Source organism: Chenopodium quinoa, unplaced genomic scaffold (assembly GCF_001683475.1).
Source record: "Chenopodium quinoa cultivar QQ74 unplaced genomic scaffold, ASM168347v1, whole genome shotgun sequence".
Classification (NCBI taxonomy): domain Eukaryota; kingdom Viridiplantae; phylum Streptophyta; class Magnoliopsida; order Caryophyllales; family Amaranthaceae; genus Chenopodium; species Chenopodium quinoa.
Window position 1 is genome coordinate 752,640 of NW_018745584.1, and position 18,964 is coordinate 771,603.

The following is an 18,964-nucleotide window of genomic DNA, read 5'->3' on the forward strand; positions in this document are numbered from 1 at the left end:
TGTAAATTTTTAGGTAGGAGTCATCCTTATAAAAATTCGTTCAAGGAGGAGTGTTGTAATACGCATCGTATGCGTAATATGAACAGATTATGAATACCACCAAATACCACTACTAAGCTTCATATGCAAGAATAAATATTGTCGCTCAAAACCTCACGCTCGATTAGACATTTCACAGCATGTTTAATATATCGAGCAAATACTGTTCATGCATGGGTACTATAAATCCCCGCATAATATGAGAAATATATACAGGACGATTATTTGAGTATCTAAAGCATTAGTTTGATCTCTTTGAATTCCTTTGTTGTAAAACAAAACAAACTTTGAGCTATTGTGATTAGTTACTTTAAGTTTGTCCAACCAAGATATTTGACAATAATAGACTTGTTGCGTCACATTCTACTTACTTCGCAGTAGATTACAAATTTTTCTTTGCAATAACCAAATGTTGAACACCCTTTGCATTACAACTAGTTCGATGGATTAGGACTAGTTTAATTAGCACTATGTTTGGATAACATTAGTAAAGGAAAAAAGAGGAAAAGGAAAAAGAGGGAAGGCAAAGAGGCGAGGGGAGGCAGAAGGTAACCTTTCATTTTCCTTTCAAATCTCTCAAACAATTGGAGGGATTTGGTTTATTAAAAGGGGAATAAAATAGATCTTTTCTATTTTCCTTCCTCCCCTCCTTGCATTAAGTATATCCAAACAAAGGATAACGCATTATTACTTTTCTCTTATGTTCTTTTCTCTCCGTTTCTCTTTAATCAAACATCATGTAAATGCCTACAATTGTCATTTCTAGTGAAAGGTCATATAAGAACAAAATGGTAAAAATACTGCTAATTTGCAATAAATGAAATAAAATAGAAATATTTATACATTTTTTTTAGGGAAGAAATATTTATACATTAACAAATTTTTGAAAAAATTAAAAATAACAATTATAAGTTGGACCCATATCAGATCATTTTGCAATGAAAAATAAAATTTCAAAGAGAATGTTTGAGCACATAGCTACATTCATATCATATAAATCAGAATAATTTATTTTTATTCCCAAAAATATTTTAATTTAATCTAACGAACTTAATAATGATAATGTGTTAAGACGTGATGACATGTTCTTGGTTGTGAACTAAAAGACCCAATTGACAGTGAATTGAATTGAATACTGCATTTAATCATTTGTAGGTTCCATTTTCTGATGTACCAAATCATAGCCTTAATTATTATTGTTCTTGTAACGACATTTAGGCAATATTCTCCTTGTTTTTCTCCCTTCCACTCTCTTTCCACACCTTTCTTCTCTCTCACACAAACCAAAATTATTCCCAAAAAAAGAAATTAAACAAACAATCAAGAAAAATAAAATGCTGTTCTTACATTCCTCTCCAAAATTCTACCGTTTTAGTTTGATAAACCAAGATTTTATCCACATCAAATGTAAATGAACAACTATATTGATCATTATTACCGTAACCATTACCATCATAATTACTACTATCGATTCGAAAATGGATATAAAACGAACAATGACCATGAATTGGGACGGATTAGGATGTCACGACGACGAAGATGACGACGATTTCTTCGACGCTAACAACCGTATTTCCACGGTGGTCCCTATGGACTTGTTAATGAGGCACTCCGACGATGACTCAGATGATGACGACTTTGAGGACCCACGTATGTCCTTCGCGTCTGTCATTTCATCGTCGTCGGAAGGGGGCCTACAACACACGAACAATGTTGTATTGCCCCCCACCCCTCCCCTGCCGCTGCCATCCACGGAGGAGTATGACATATGGATGGCAGCGCCGACATCTATACAGGAGCGTAGACGTCGGCTGCTGCAGGGGATGGGGTTGAATAGCAGCAAGGAACTTCTTAAGCTTAGGACAATGGTCATGTCTAAGAAGTTCCTTGCTGTTGAAACTCCGCCTTTGCCTCATGATGATAGCAAAAAAGGAGAGGATAAAGATACGTCCCCATTGATGACAAACAGCAGCAGCGATCAGAATCATTCTCATGAAGATCATTCCACGGCGTCTATCCCCCCAGATGCTTCGGTTATTCTGGTCAGGTCACGATCTGATGGCGACATTGATCCCTTCTCTTTCGAGACAAAACGAAGGAAAGAGCTATTAATTGGAAGCATTTCCAAACAGAGGATAACCAGGACTTTATCCACTTATGTACCCTTTTCTCGTCTATGCAAGTTAAATTACAATACTAATGACACCGCGTCCACCTCTACCTCTACCTCAGTTGCAACCACCCACCAAAGCAACGATCACGAGATTAAAAAGAGCAGTACAGAAAATACTAAGAAAGCCAGGCCAAAGAGCCGTATGCTTACGAATAGTGGAGAGCAATTAGGAGCATTCTTTCTGATAAAAAACTTAGATACAGGAAAAGAATTTGTTGTGAAGGAATTTGCAGAAGATGGAATGTGGAACAGGCTAAGTGATCTTCAAACAGGAAGGCAATTGACAATGGAGGAGTTCGAAAAATCGGTGGGCTATTCCCCGGTGGTGAAGGAGTTGATGAGAAGAGAAAACAGGAGACGGAATAATGATGTTGACAGTAATGAAGCCGGCCTCGAAAGGAAAAGTAGTGTCAACGCGTACTTATCCAAGAGTTTTAGGTATAGCAAGAAGAGGGGAGTTTCTCTCCTTAAGAACATCAACAAAGTGGCTAATTCGGTTACTGGTTTAGGTGCGGTTGCACCGGAAAAAGAGCAGCACCTACCCCCTCCTATTCCTGTTCCTACTCCTACTACTCCACCGGAGCCGCAGAAAGGTGTGAAAAATGGTACTCAAAACAGTGAGTGGGTAAGGGTGAGGTCGCAGGGGAAGGCATATAAGGAGTTGACTGCATTAAGATTCTGCCAGGAGATACAGGCTCACCAAGGATCAATTTGGACCATTAAATTCAATTTTGATGGGCGGTATTTGGCAAGTGCAGGGGAGGATAAGGTGATTCATGTATGGGAAGTTCAAAAATGTGAGATAGCTTCTTTAAAACCACCCGAGGAAAGTGCTAATTCCACCCCTGTTCATCCTGTGTTCTGCCCGTCCCCTGACCGGGCACCAGACATGTCCACATTAGAGAAGAAGAAAAAAGGGAGATCAGGCAGTCGTCGAGGAAGTAACATGCCTGATTATGTTCAGTTGCCTGAGACCGTGTTTGCACTCTCAAATGAACCCGTTTGTTCGTTTAAAGGTCACTTGGATGATGTGCTAGATCTTTCCTGGTCTAGTTCTCAGGTATGGATCAGCATATTTATGTACGCTGAAATTATATGAAATATTTGTGTAGAACTTGTCTCATTTAAATTTTGGGGGAAAAAACAAACTATAATTCTAAGATATTTTTGGTTTATACTAGTTTTTGCTTTCTTCTTCAATGGACAAAACTGTAAGACTGTGGGACTTGGAGAAAAAGGTCTGTTTGAAGCTGTTTGCGCACAATGACTATGGTAAAGAACGTAAATTCGATTATATGATCACACATACTTATTATTATTTATGTTTTATTAAGAGCTAACATAAGGGATTGTATTATTTTTTTTCTAGTCACATGTATACAGTTTAATCCTGTGAACGACGAATATTTCATAAGCGGCTCACTCGATGCCAAGGTTCGGATATGGAATGTACCCGGAAGACGGGTTGTTGACTGGACTGATCTCCATGAGATGGTTACTGCTGCTTGCTATACTCCTGATGGCCAGGTCCTGATCAACTTTTTTCTTCTTCCCTACTTCTAGAATCTGCCATCATATGGTTTTTTATTACGAGTAATAACATTTTATATATGATTGATAAATGACAAAATGATAAAAGAACATTTTTATTCATCACATTTCATACCTTGAACATGTAATATGTGCAAAGTGCAATTGGATCATCACTATCAGCTCTGAGCCTTTAGACCTAAACACGTTGTTAAGCACCGATATTTTTTGTGTGTGCAGGGAGCTGCAGTAGGCTCTCACAAAGGAAACTGTCGCATGTACAATATTTCCGGTACAAGCTGTTATACTGAACAAAACGTCAATTTAATCTATTTTGTTCTTATGGCATGCAGTGCAACACCAAAGCGTAAGTTCCTTGAATCAGAATCAATCTAACCATTATAATTCTTTGGCATTGCAGAAGGGAAGTTAAATCCAACGATTCAATTTGATATACATAACAAAAAGAAAACTCCAAAGAAGATAACTGGTTTCGAGGTACTCGACCTTCTCCCTATCCTTTGTTATAAGAAATAAGCCCATACCCATCGTACATGACCATATTCTCTCACCTTGATCTGTGGTTTGTAGGACTGCTAACATAACTTGTTTCTTGATTTGATCAGTTTGCCTCAGATAACCCAAACGAAGTTCTTGTAACCTCTGCTGATTCGAGAATAAGAATATTTGATGGCTCGGAATCAATCCAAAAGTTTAGAGGAGGTATTCCCCTATGCCTTGAAAACCTTTTTCAACTGCATCATCTGACATTTCCACAGCAAATGCTAAAGCATGAATGATGTATCTTATATGGCAGGATTTCGAAATACTAGCAGTCAAATTGCTGCTTCTTTTAGCCCAGATGAAAAATATGTAATATGTGGGAGTGAAGATTCAAATGTTTATGTATGGAAGCGAGAAGAGCCCCGAAGTGGTAAAACCAAAAATGTAATTGACACAAGTTCTTACGAGTATTTCCAGTGTAAAGATGTATCTGTGGCAATCCCATGGCCCGGTGGTATCAAAATTGAACCTCCCACAATACAGTTGAACTCTAAGAAGAACTCAAAAAAACCACAAGCCTCTGCTACCAGTTCACCCAAGAAAGAAGATGTGAACAAGAACAAGAAGCAACTCCCCCCCTTGCCAACTAACAAGAAAAACAGCAACACAGCAGAGAAAACTGTGAACAATGACAACTGCAATAACAACACCAGCAGCTGCATCAACAATGAAAGCATAAATAACAGCAACATTAATAAAGATGAATATGAAAATAACAGCAACAACAACAACACCATCATTAACAGCAATAACAATAACAACAACAGCAGCAACAACATCAACAACAGCAACAACAATAACAGCAACAACAACAGCAGCAACAGTGAGAACAGTTTAGATGGTGAAAAGCCTCCTTATAGTCCAGAAGCAGATCCTGCTCAGATTGCCAGAACAGAATCTGGTGTGGACAGTTCTTTTAACTCGTGTTCTGGTGGATCAATAAGGTATAGTGACTCACCTTCCAACCTTGGCTCATCGTCACCTTCATGGGCGCCAGGTTGGTCTTGGTTTGATGGGGGTGGAAGCCATGGAAGTGAGACCATGCAAGCTAGAGCATGGGGATTGGTCATTGTGACAGCAGGACTAGGAGGAGAGATAAGGGCATACCAAAATTTTGGGGTGCCGCTCAAAGTTGGGCGCCAATCCAATATCTTTATCACAAAAGGTGAATAAGTTTTTGTTGGAGTACAGTAACATTATTGGTGGGTGGGGCGGGGGGGTTAAGAATGTACATAGAAAGCACAGATTGTTTTTGGAGGTTGTATTCTGATTTCATCAGTAAGATATTCTCTGTAAAGCTGTAGGACTAACAAAATTTTGTTATGTGGAGTTTTTTTATACTACCTCCGTTTCATATTTTTTGCAACTTTGGGGTAATATTTGTGAGATATAAAATATTCCAAAGTTGCAAAAATTATGAAACGGAGGTAGTAAAAAATTCATAATGAAAGGAAATTAGACGAGACTAGTAAAAAAATAAATAAATAAATAAATAAAAAATAAAAACAGAAAACACCTTTTGAAAGAGAATTTGATAGCAACCACTTTTTTAAAATAAAAAAATAAATAAAATGTAAAAAACATTAAAAAAATTTGTTAACTACATACCACCCTATGCCAGATTATGGCCTTAACTAAGCTTGGTTAATTTTTTTACTTAAAAAATTATGGATTCCTTTTTATTCTCAGTCCCATCTCAACTCAATTGCTTACTTTAAGCTTCTAACTTCTCTCTCCTACCTTACGCTTTATGAACTCCAACTACCATGGTTAACTTCAAGCTTCTCCACCACCAAAAATCACTCTCTCCATCACAAATACCACTACCATTATTCAAAGTTGACCCGTAATCAACATGGTTCTTCATTTCTCTCTTCGCCATTCTGCATTCTGACTTTAATTATCCATCAAAATTGAAAATTCCATAAGCCCCAATCAAGAGTGTGGTTGGAAGATGGGTGGGAGAGGAGGAATTTGCAGTGGGAGTTGGTGGTGGATGAGAGGAGAGTTCAGTGAAGGGAGGATAAAGAGTGGTTGGAACATTTGTGGGTTGGTGGCTTTCTTTGTGCAGGCTTTAGGTTCTTTTGAGCCGGTGATAGTGGTGGTTGGAATGGTTATGAAGGATGAGGGTTAATTAACGGTGGAAAGGTTGAGTTTTGGGGAAAGATGGGGGTGGGGAATGAGGAAGAAAGTGAATGCTTAACCCCTTTTTTTTTGTAAAAAAAAAGAGTGAATGCTTATTGCTTAACCATAGTCAAGTAAAGTTAATATCAACAGAATTTTTAAACTACTTTCATTAATATCACTTTAAGTAAAAGTAAAAAATATAGGGCTACCATTGATAAAAAAAAATAAAAAAAAATCGGCTACCAATTATAGAAGTCAAAAGTATAAAGCTACCAATGAGAATTTTCCCTTATTTCATAAGGAAATTCAGTCTGACTATGGATCATTGTTTGAAATGAGTTTGAGCTGAATAAAAGGAAAAGAGGAAAACAATCAGCAAAATATAACAGACTGAGAATAAAACAAACCTTAGGAAACAGCAGGTCCTTGAGCATTATCAGCAAAAGAACAGACAGTTTCTTTACAAGATCAACACGGTTGCAATTGCACCAATATTAGCCAAAGCTAACTCTCGCAACTAAGGAACAGTAAAAGCATACAAACTGTTACATGAACAGGCAGCTTGTAATTTATGAGGAAAAATCATAATCACCGAACAAATTAGCAACAAAATCAAAATCCCCAAACCTTTGGATTAAAGCAACTGAAAGGATAGTGCACCTGATCGACCTCATCATTAGTTAGTAGAGTCCCTTCACGACCATTGATCTCAATGGTTTCATAGAATTGTAACAAGTCTACCAGTTTCCCCTTACATGTGTACATAGTGCACTCAAAGACCTAAAAAGTATCTAGCACAGCCAGCAGAATAAAACAAGTTAATGGCATGATGCAAAAACATGATTAAACAATCAATCTGGGAAACAGTCACTTGGAATACTCAGATCTCAAAGAGAATCTTTGAGTCTTGAATATAGATCATATCCCATTCCTAATAATTCAGGTCTATGCTGCCCAAAACAAGGAAACAAAATTACTCTACACCTGCTGCAAAATACATAATCATTAGCTTCTGCCTTAGGTGTTGCTTGTTGTTCTTTCTGGATCAATTGCCGCAGCTTCTGTATCAGCTACTAATATATTGTCCTTACAACTGTATAATCACCCAGATCACCTAAATGAAAATCAAACCACCAAGCACCTTAATGCTGCCTCAATTAAATAAGTAATCTAGCAGTACAGAATGTCTGACCAGAAGTTACTAATTTATGAATTTCTTTCACGCTTGATTCCGAATTCTTTCAATATACTTCAGAAATATAATCAAAGTCCTTATGTTTTCACCTTTGTCCATTAAGTTTAAAGTTTCCAATTTACAATTTTATTTTATTTTTTTAATAAAGATCCTGCCCGTAGTGCATTTAGGCACATGACAGCAGCAGCTGACAGAGGAAAATAATACTACCTCTGTTTCTAATTATTTGCAACGATTAGATTAGATTCTTTTCACTCACACTTTATGTCAAATCGTTGCAAATAATAAGAAATAGAGGTAGTATAAAGTCCAGCCTTTAAGAGGTTTTCTTCACATGATTAGCATTTACACATACTTCTTGCCTAGCAATTTAGCAAGTATGTTAAGACATAGGCCTTAGTTTTTACGTCTTACGTAGTTTCTACTGTGCTCTAGTAGTCTAGTGTCTTGATGGTTAAGAGAAAGGCCAACCAAAGTTGTCAAGAATCTTACCTAATGTCAAGCAAATAGGGCTTGATCTATGCAGAACAAGAAGCCAATCAAGCCATCAGAAGCTTTCAAGTGAAAATAGTGGGAGTGCCCAAAGATGCAATCAGCAGTTGAGTATTTAGAGTTCTTGCGATAATGGAGGAGGGGCAGGTGGGGATGAGTGGTAAAAGAAGCACAAAAATAAAGATGAAAAAGAGCAAATTAAATAACCAAGATGAAGGTCTTATACAGTATTAGCAAAAAAAAATCAGTCACCTGCAATTTCACAATGAATACAGCTCTATGTATTGAACACTTATCTCAAAGCTCGCTCCCCATGTACTGAAACTAGGTAAGCTTCTGGGTATCAAACTATCAGGCGCTATCAATGCACATATGAACATATTGTGTTAAATCCGATTTGTTCACACCAATTTGTCAGTGAATATAGATAATGAAGACAAAATAATAACTTTCAAATAACTACATATTATAGATATGATAATGAGTATTGTACGATTTTGGAGATTAGGGACTTGTTCAGCCATAACTTGTAATGCTGAAGCAAGAATTAGGACGCATCTCATTGGTAGATTCACAACGTAAACGTAAAATATGTCAATTTATCAACTCATTCAAGTAACTGTAGAAGCAAAAATGAAAAGGTCTAAGTATCATCAAGGCCATGCAATACAAAATAGTCACTCAGTCAAAAATTTATATCACTACAAATGCATATAGTTATACGAATGGTAAGAACAGGATGTACATTTATATGTAACAAAGCATTAAAGTTGAAGGATCCCAAAACAACTAAAATATTGTCTGCTCCCCCAACTCTTGGCCGGCCATACCTTCTTTAAGGACCTTCTGGAAAAACTCTTCCAAAGTGTCTCCACCATAGCTTGGAGTTTTTTCAGCACTGTATTCTCCAGTTTCAGGATCCAGAACCAGCATACTCTCAGCAGCATAATATCGCCCAATTTTTCCAAACTCCGCAGCATCTTCCAAAGATGGGATAACCTTAGCTAGGAAATCAAGTACACCAATAGCAAAATCCATGATCTCAATGGGAACTTTTATAAATTTTGGCTCCTTTCCCAAAAGTTTAAACAACATCTCTCCTTGCTCTAATGGCGTAAGTGCTTTCCCTGGCCCTCCAATCGGCAAAACCTGATTAATCTTATCTTCATCTAAGACAGAATCCGCAATAAACGAAGCTAAATCAGGTTCACTCATTGGTTTACAAGCACACAATTTCCCATCCCCAAACATTACATAAGGTTTGCCATCTTTCACAAGCTCAACCTGCCCTCCCAAACTCTTAAAAAACGCGGTAGGCCTCACAATGCTATAACTAAACCCCTCATCTCTCTCAGCTTCCTGCATCAATTCCGCCTCGAATTTCAACTTGGCGCGCTGAAATTCTAAAAGGGGTTTCTGCACACATATTGCAGAAAGCAACACAAAGTGAACAGCCCCAAATTTCTTTCCAGCAAGAAGACTGTTCTTAGTAGCCTCATAATCAATCAACCAAGAGTCTTTAATCCCCCCGTTTCGACTCGCTAGGCACGAAACCACAACATCAATCGAATCAACCCCGAAATTTACCAAATTCCTCTCCAAATCATCCAAATTAGTAACATCAGAAAAGCACACATTAGCACCATTCAATTGACTAAGAGTCTCTTCTTTACCATATCTACCTCTAATCCCACTTTTCTCTCTAGCAACAGCAATCACATTAAAACCCCTCTTAACCAACTCTTTTACAACAAATTTGCCAATGTACCCAGTTGAACCTACAATCAATACATTAATATCCTTAGGATTTTTGCTTCTAAATAACTGGTTTTTAGGAGATTGTTCTACTACAGTACTGCTACAATTTGAAGCAGTGATTGGGTACACTAATTTATTACTTTTGCTACAAATTGTGTGGGATTGTGACCTACAGAAGTGAAATTGAAATGGGTTCACCTGAAATTGGCTGAATTTTTCTGGGTTATTTCTGAAATGATCTTGTGACTTCGGTAGGTTGAAAGTGTAGCGAGGTGAAGTAGTGATAATTGACATCCTCTCTGTCAGCAGGCTGAGCTACGGCGGTGAGAAAGAGTGGGTGAAGAGAGAAAAAGGTCGGAGATGGAGTTGCTGAGCTGAGTGAGTCTGAAAGTGTCGGGATTTTTGGTGCCAAAAATTCAGATTGCGAAAAATACAAGGGAGAGAAATGCTGCATTCTCAGCCATATAATTGAATTGAATATTAAAGTATCAAGTGGGGGTTATTTCTAAAACATTTTGGATCAAACTTTTGATTATCTTTTGGTTTGATTCAAATAGGAGTTTAGTTTTTAAAAAAAAAAAATCAAATACTCCCTTCGCCCGGGATTATCTGCAACAAAGGGGAAAATTGCGGACTTCTAGGCAAAACTTTCAGGGGATTTTAATTAAGTTGGGTGGGTTTAATTAAGGTGGAAAATGGAGAGAAAGAAAGGGTCCCACTTATTTTTGTTTTTGGGTGAGTTTTAGATGGTGGGTAAAAGGTGGTGAAGGGGACCACTAATCCCCCCATTATTCTGAATTTCGCTACTTTAAGGGGGGATTTCTGGTTCCCTTTTTTTTTCGGCCAAATTTTTGTTTCCCACTCAATTTTGTGAATTGGTTGTCCATTTCAAAATTTTGGTGGAATGAAAAATTCATGGCCAAATTTTTATTTTCCCACCAAAAAACAGAAGTTGACCAAAACAAAAAATTAGACCCAAAAAAAAACACAATATATTCAAATATAAAGTGCCTAGTATAAAAGGCATTCAAGATTGTTCAAATATGTTCCAACAGAAAACAACACCTGTTTCGGGGTCTTCTGATGTCCTGCGGGAGAGTTACAATTCCGAGACTGGAACCGGACGCCTGTACCTGCAAAATAACGGAGACTCCTGGGAGCTCCGCCTCCAACGGTCAAGTTAGTACTTGATTAAGGAGTAATTAGTGCAGAAATTAAAGAGATTAGGTCTCTCTAGGTGAGAGTGTTTAATGTAGGTAATCTGCTTTGTTAGCGAGATCAGCCGGTTATTACTGTGTGTAATTAATGTGTTTTTTCCGTTATGTTTCTGTAATCCCCCTTAATGAGGATTAAGGGAGGTATTTATAACCTTGGGAAACGTGCCCATCCTAGGTTTAGGTTAACCTAGGGCCGATTGGGCTTCCCTCGGAAGTTGGGCCTGGGTGGCCGGTTTCTCCATTAGGCATGGAGTATGCCACATGTCATGACATAACAGGTCCAAGGTGGACGAATAAGCGCGTGCCACGTGGCAAGCCCTGACAGTTCCAACTGGGGGACACTTGGCAGGACCTGATTGGCCCACATGGCGCATTCCGATTGGTGGGAGCAAAATCCCCTAATCATTTGCCCCTCACAGGTGGCACGTGATTGGTCACGTCTTACTTGTGACAGGTGTCGCACTGTAACAGGCGGCGACCTCCCACAGGTGTCAGTCGGCGAGAGGACGAGAGATTTTCCCGCCCAAATTTTGAATTCTGAAAGTGACCCTTCGCCTATATAAGGGAGGATTGTCTTGAGTCATTTTCACACTTTGAGAACTTTTTGAGAACATTCGGACCCCTGAACTTGCTCTGACATTTTGGACTTTTTCTGCCTACCGCCTGTTCTGACAAGCCGACTGCACAGGATTTTCAGAACTTCATCAACCGTCACTCGTTCAGGTAACTGTTAGTTCTCTTACTCTTAATTTTCTTTTTATTTTTTGAAATGGCACCACGGAAGCACACGACACGACCTAGGTTAGTGATCAGCCGGTCACCGGGGACGGCTGAATCTAGGACTAGGAGTGCCGCCTGCCCTTTTCCGGACCCATCTTTGCCCTTTATACAAAGTCCGACTGTATCTGTGTCTATGCAGAGCAGGATGGTCAGAACGAAAAAGACAGCTAGGGTCTCAAATTCAGACGGCTCCTCCCACAGGGTGCCGCTTAGTGAAACATCTGACCAGGCGCCAGATGTGGAAGTGAAACAAGGCGGCCTGGATGCCGGCAATTCTGTGGGGGGAGTCATAGTGACCCCTTCCCATTTAACAGTTAACAAATCTGCTCCTTTTCAAAGAGAGGAGGCGGGCCCCTCCGGGAGAGGGGAGGAGTCGTCCTCTTCGGACTCGTCGGAGGACGATTCCGAGTCAAGCTCTTCTGGCCATGCTTCTTTGGGTACAGAAGAGAAAAACAGCCGCCTGCAAGAGGCGAGACTTTCTCACGCAGTTGAGAAGGGGGACAATTGGGCGGAGCCATCCGCCTCTTACCGAGAGCTAAATACCCCTTACTACTGCACGGTACCTCGGGGCCGGATCACAGCCATGCAAGAGAAAGTGGAGAGCTTTATTGCAAACCACACCATGGGCCCCGACTTTCTAGTGTTTGTGCCGGATCCAGAAGACACAGTCGTCTGGCCGGCTGGTTCCAGTTATGATAGCGCCTGCTTTGGCTGCTACGAGGCGGCCATCAAGGCAGGCTGCGCTTCCCATTACATCCGGCTGTTCAGCGGATTTTGGATGGGTATGAGTTGGGGTTATGGCAGTTAGCCCCAAACTCTTGGGTAAACGTACTCGGCTATGTGGCCGGGTGCGAACTGCACGGGGTGGAGCCGAGCTTCGAGGCTTTCGCCCATATGAACTATCTCAGCCGGACCCCTAAGACAGGCGGTACCGGCTGGTATCAATTGACAAGCCACAGGGGCTACCTCATGACGAGAGGTAAAGCAAACAAGTGGAAGGACTGGCGGAGCACCTTCCTCATCATTGAGAGTTCAGACATTGAGCTGAACAAGCGCTTCAATAGGTGGAACAGGAATCCGCCCCTTCTTGCAGGCGGCCGTAGCATGCCGCCTGTTCCCCCCAAGGCTAAGAAAGAGATCCTTGATAAAGGACTCTTTAAAGTAGAGTCGAGGGTCGACTCTACTTCAGGGGTACGAGAGCAAATACCCCTGCACTGCGTCCCGAGCTTCAAGTGGCTCTATGACGAGTACTTTTTGGCCGCCTGTGGCCTCAGCAGTCGGTGCTCAAGAGGTAGTCGGCCTGTCGAATACTCTGTTGTTCCATACATTTCTTGTTATGACTTTTATTAACTTTGCCGTTTGTTTTTGCAGCTGACGCCATGAGCAAAATCACCGCCTCCAAGACTGCGGCGGCCATGTTGCGGGCCTCTATCATGCAACAAGCTTCAACCGACTCCCCCAAGAAGGGGGCACCCTTGGTGAGCTCCGAACCTTTCACCCTCTTTTTGGAGTTGTATTTATGCATATACTGACTTTTTTTCTTCTTTTTTTTTTTTTATTTTTTTTTTTTTTTTTTTTTTAGACGGGTGCTCCAAGAGCTTCATCTTCCCAACAGCCGGACCCCAAGGCCCGGAAGACGACTGTTGGGAGCTCTCCTGGTTCTGCCAGGAAACATGTGGCGGCTGAGAAACAGCCGGCCACTTCTTCTAAAACTCCATCTGGGCCGCCTAGAAGTAAGAAGTTGTCCTTGTAAATTTTAGACTCGCTCCCTTTTTACTAGGTCTAATCCGTTTGTTTATGCTTGATGCAGCCGGCCCTCAGGAGCCTGACTTGGTAGAGATGGCCAAGTCTATGATCAGGGCAGTTCCTCCATCTGAAAGGGAGGCGGTCAGGGGTGTCGGCACCCTTGACCTTCACGGGATTACAAGGGTCCTTGCTGAGGTATACTTAGCATATTTTTGAGTATTTGAATTTCTGGACGCCTGTTTTCTTTTTGTTTGGAAACTGACGCCTCTTTCTTTGTACTTAGGCCCTGCTCCGAGTGAACGGCCTTCGCAAGCCGCTTGATCGGAAGAACAAAGAGGTAAAGGCTGCAAAAGCTATGGCCGCCTCTGACTGTGATAAGGCAATGTTTCAAATTGCCCAAAATGAAGTTCTGACCATTGATATTCTTTATTATCAGGCGCAGGCTACCGCCGCTGTTCGGGCTCAGTTAGAGGCGGCCCAGAAGAAGAATGACGAGCTGGAGGCGACCATCACAAATCTCAAGGCCGAGCTGAAACCTCTTCGCCTAAAAATGTACTCTTACGAAGCCATGGAGAAATCCTTGGCCAGCGTAAAGGAACGCCTGGTGACCCAGGAGAAGAGTCTTACCCAAGAGCTCTCGGAAAAGGTCGAGCAAGAGAAGAAAGAGCTGGTCCGGGAGATGATGGAAGACTCCGCTCAAATCCAGCGCATGACCTGGGGTCGCCTCTTCCCCAATGCCGACTTTGCCTCTTGGGAAAGAACGTACCGCCAGTGTTCTGATACATATAATCAAGAGATCCTGGCGGCTGCTGAGGAAGAGGCGTTGGAGGAAGCGTTGGAGGAGGAGGAGCCGGTGGTGGCGCTTGTGCCGCTTGGGGGTAAGGCATCAAAAAAGGATGCAGCTGAAGCCGAATCCAGCAAGAAGAGTGTTGACCAGGCGACAACTGCTAATACTGAACTGCCCCCTTCTTAAGCTTTATGTATTCTTTCCACGGCCTGCGTGCCGTTTGCTTTGTATTTACCCGGCCAGGGGGCCGGGCCTTTGAATATTTTGCTGGTCTTTAATGACCGGCTTATTTTTAATGAATTTTTGTTTTGCTTCAAATTTGTCTAAGTATTCCATATCTAATATCCAATTGTTCACTAGACCGACTGTTTTACATGGCCGATAGTTGCAGACAGGTACGGATAGTTAGTCACGCCGCCTATGCCCCTGGACGACTGGTTGTCTGTTTCCAGGATAGACGATCAGTCGGCCATTTATAAATTTAACCAAGTAGGAAAGTGGTCTGACCAAGTAAACATGAGTGTTACCTAGTCGCCAAGGAACTGAGTAGTAGAGATAACAAGCGGCGGGTACCGGTTGTTTCCCTTTATTCGCCAATATTTGTTGGCTTTTAACTCGTAATTTGTTAACTTAGCAGGAGTAGTGGTTGAGAGCCCCTGTTTGCTAAAAACAAGCGGACGACTCATAACTTTTAGGCTCCATACTAAGTTTGAGGGAGTGACTATAAGTTAACATAGGAGTTACTTAGTCTCCGTCACACTAAATTGAGTAGTAGAGGTACCAGGCGGCGGAGGCCGGCTGATCCCCTTGATTCGCCAATGTTTGTTGGCTATTAACTCAATAGGTTACCTAGTAGGAATAGGGGTTTGAGTGCCCCTGTTTGCCAAAAAACAGGCGGTCTACTCAAACCTTTTAGGTTCCATACCAAATACGAGGGAGTGACTATGAGTTAACATTGGAGTTACTCAGTCGCCGTCACTCTTGCTTGAGAAGTAGAGGTACCAGGCGGCGGAGACCGGCTAGACCCCTTGATTCGCCAATGTTTGTTGGCTATTAACTTAAGAGGTACCCCCTGCATTTATCCCAAGTAATACAGGCGGTCATCTGACTCAGATGTCAACTGCTACCACTGGTTTGGTTAGTGATAGAGTTATCCTTGTCTCAAAAACGGCTACGTGGTTGCCCTTGGGGACAGTCGTATAGGTGTCGTGTAATTAGTTTATAGAACAATGTTCCACCCAAAAGGGAGCTGCTCTCTGCGACGAATTTCATCCGGAGGGATGCCGCCGGACGCCTGCTATGATGTTGGGACAGGTCGTATTAGTTTTGTAGATTTGATCAGTTGGCTTGGCGCCTGGCTGATCATTCGGCCTGTGGCCTTGGTTAGTTCTTGGTGAACGTAGGTGCTAAGTAAAAGGAGGGTAGCCGCCTGTTAGGCACAGGGTCGACCAGGCCCTAATCTTTTTAGCTAAGTGTTAGGGGGTTGGCTATGTGTTTGGAACCAGTCGGCCATCTTCTTATGGAGAGTAGCCGACTATATGTCCAGACGACATGCCCCTATTGTGAGTAAAATACTCAAATGGAGAGTAGCCGACTGTAAAGGTACAGACGGCATGCCCCTCTGAAAATAGAGTGAAAAACTCAATGGAGAGTAGCCGACTGTAAAGGTACGGACGGCATGCCCCTCTGAAGTAAAAATACTCAATGGAGAGTAGCCGACTGTAAAGGTACAGATGGCATGCCCCTCTTTAAGTAAGAAAAAAAAATTAAACATGGAGAGTAGCCGACTATTTGTTAGTAGGCGTGCCCCTCTTAGTACAAAATTGAATAGTAAGTGCAAACTTTTATTAAGTAGCTCTTGACTATTTACATCATTCAAAAGAAATATTTCTTAAGATTATCTACATTCCAAGTTCGAGGCAACGGTTTCCAGATGGTAGGTACCGTCCCTGACTTCCTCACAGATTCGGTAGGGTCCTTCCCAGTTGGGAGTTAGTTTGCCAGACTCATTAGCCCTACCGACTGCTTCCATTTTTCTAAGTACAAAGTCCCCTACTTTGAGTGGACGCCTGTGTACTTTTTTGTTGTATGATCTAGTCATTCTCAGGCGATAGATTTCATGGCGCAAAACAGCATTGCCCCTCTTTTCAGGAAGTGAGTCTAATGCCAGGCGCATGGCTTCCCAGTTTGCCTCTTCGTCATATAGCATTACTCGAAGAGTCGGCTCGTGGTGTTCTATTGGAAGAACAGCTTCCGCACCGTAAGTTAGGAGGAATGGAGTTTCTCCAGTCGCCCCTTTTTCAGTCGTCCTAATGGCCCAGAGAACATGTGGTAGTTCATCCGCCCATAGGCCGCCTGCTCGTTCAATCTTTTTCTTGAGACCGTCTGAGATGATTTTGATTAAAGGCTTCTACCTGGTCGTTTGCTTGTGGACGGCCGACAGATGCAAAGTAGTTTGCAATTCCTTGGTCATCCGACCAGCTTTTGAGAACAGGCGTCTCAAATTGGGGACCATTATCAAAAACCATAGACATGGGAACCCCGAACCGAGTGATGACATTTTTCCAGATGAATGAAATTACATCCTTCGTCTTGATTCCCTTTACAGCCTCCGCCTCTACCCATTTAGCGAAGTAGTCGACGGCAACAAGTATGTACCTCCTTCCGCCTGTAGCAGGCGTATATGGACCCAGAATGTCCATGCCCCACTTAGCAAACGGTAGTGGGCTGTGAATGGTAGTGAGGTCAGTAGCCGGACGGTGAATTAGTTTGCCAAACCTTTGGCACTTGTCACATTTTTTCACCATCTCCATTGCATCTGCTTCCAAAGTAGGCCAAAAGTAGCCCTGCCGCCTTGCCCTTTGAGCAAGCGCCCTACCGCCTATATGAGAAGCACAGTAACCAGAGTGAAGATCGTCTAGTATCTCTCGTCCCTTTTCTGGAGTAACACACTTTAAGAAGGGTTGAAGGTACCCCCTTTTGAGCAACATAAGAGACGGGATTATAACAGCCTTGGAATTATTCAGGGTTGGTCGACCCAGAATCATGTTGTAGGCCGAGAGTTCCTCTACTACCAGGAACCGGACTACCATGTGTCGTCCTTCCCCTTTTTCGCCCAGGCGGATGGGTAAATCTACTCGTCCCAGTGGGTGGACGACTCCTCCTCCAAACCCTACTAAAGGGTGGGAGGCCGGATGTATGCAATCAGTCTGATATTTCAGTTTCGACAGACATTTGCTACTGATGAGATCTGAGGAGCTTCCGGTATCTATGAGGATTTGGCCAACTCTCTGGTTGGCCACTTTACATTCAATAACGAGAGGGTCGTCATGCGACCCCCTTACCCCTCCTAGATCTTCTTCAGTGATGACAATCTCAGGAAATGAATATTTGGACGGCCGTTCTTGGTGAATGGAATTTACATCTAACCGCCTGATATTGTCTTTGTTGCCCCTAATAGTGGGGTCGCCCCCTGAGAAGCCGCCTGCAATGGTTTAGACGACTGCATCATCTGTATCAGAGCTGTCGACCTGTTGATTCTTTTTGGCCGACTGCTTTTTTGAGGAAGTGTTCCCCGTAGATTTCTTGACATAAGTGGCAAGATCACCTTGCTCAGCCAGGCAGTCCAGATACCGCATGAGACTGATGCAGTCATTGGTGTGATGACCAACATCATCATGATAAGCACAGAATTTATCTTGGTTCCGGTTGTTTGCAGAACCCTTCATGGGGACCGGCTTCTCAATTGAGATCTGTCCCTTGATTTCTTTTAGGATAAACTGGTTATCCTTGTTAAACGCATACTTTGGGGAGTATGGTTTGAATTCTTTTTTCCTTTTCTGGGTCAACTGTTTAGAGGAATCAGCCGCCCAGACCTCTTTTCTCTTTTCATCTTTGTTTGACGACTGTTTCTGTCGTCCTTCTCTTTTGTCGAACCTTTTCCCGTCCGACTGTTTTATCGTACAAAGATCAGTCGCCTGTATATAGGCTTCTGCTTCAATCAAGGCCTCTTGAAGAGTCGCCACCCTCTTTCGAACCAAACCAAATTTGAAGGTAGACCCGTCTTTGAGACCTCTGAAAAAGTCAGTATAGGCTACCTCATCCGGTAACCCTTGAATATGTATTCTCATCAGGTTAAACCGCCTGATGTAAGAACGAAGCCCCTCCTTCTCGCCCTGCTGAATTGTTCCCAAATCAAGGGTCGTTTTCTTCGCAGGGATGTTCATGGCGAAGTTGGAGGTGAATAAGTAAGCAAGCGTCCCGAAGCTATTTACACAACCAGTCGGCAGGTTGCCGAACCATTGTTGTGCGATTCCTTTGAGAGTCGCTGGGAAACACTTGCACCAAGTGGGATCATCCAACCCTTGAAGGTACATCAGGTTGGTGAATGCCATCAGATGGTCTTCTGGGTTAGTAGTGCCGTCATAGGCGCCTACTAGTACATTTTTCACTTTGGCCGGCTGAGCGGCTTCAGTAATTTCCTTGGAGAAGGCCGACGACTGTTCACCAAGTCTAAGCAACCGTAGCTGCCAGTCCATAGGTTGGACGTTTTTTGC

The 18,964-nt window shown here is 42.2% G+C and overlaps 2 protein-coding genes across 2 annotated transcripts; one reads left to right on the plus strand and one right to left on the minus strand.

The window, feature by feature from the left end:
* The first annotated feature begins 1,044 nt into the window (after positions 1-1,044).
* Positions 1,045-8,612, plus strand: LOC110716407 (WD repeat-containing protein 44-like). Its single transcript, XM_021895019.1, has 7 exons — positions 1,045-3,272; positions 3,394-3,484; positions 3,582-3,739; positions 3,983-4,034; positions 4,164-4,240; positions 4,369-4,465; positions 4,560-8,612. The coding sequence occupies exons 1-7, from the start codon at positions 1,518-1,520 to the stop codon at positions 5,477-5,479; spliced, it is 3,150 nt and encodes a 1,049-aa protein (XP_021750711.1). The 5' UTR covers positions 1,045-1,517; the 3' UTR covers positions 5,480-8,612.
* Positions 8,613-8,754: 142 nt separating this feature from the next.
* LOC110716408 (divinyl chlorophyllide a 8-vinyl-reductase, chloroplastic-like) lies at positions 8,755-10,416 on the minus strand. Its single transcript, XM_021895020.1, has one exon. The coding sequence runs from the start codon at positions 10,170-10,172 to the stop codon at positions 8,910-8,912; it is 1,263 nt and encodes a 420-aa protein (XP_021750712.1). The 5' UTR covers positions 10,173-10,416; the 3' UTR covers positions 8,755-8,909.
* Positions 10,417-18,964: the final 8,548 nt, after the last annotated feature.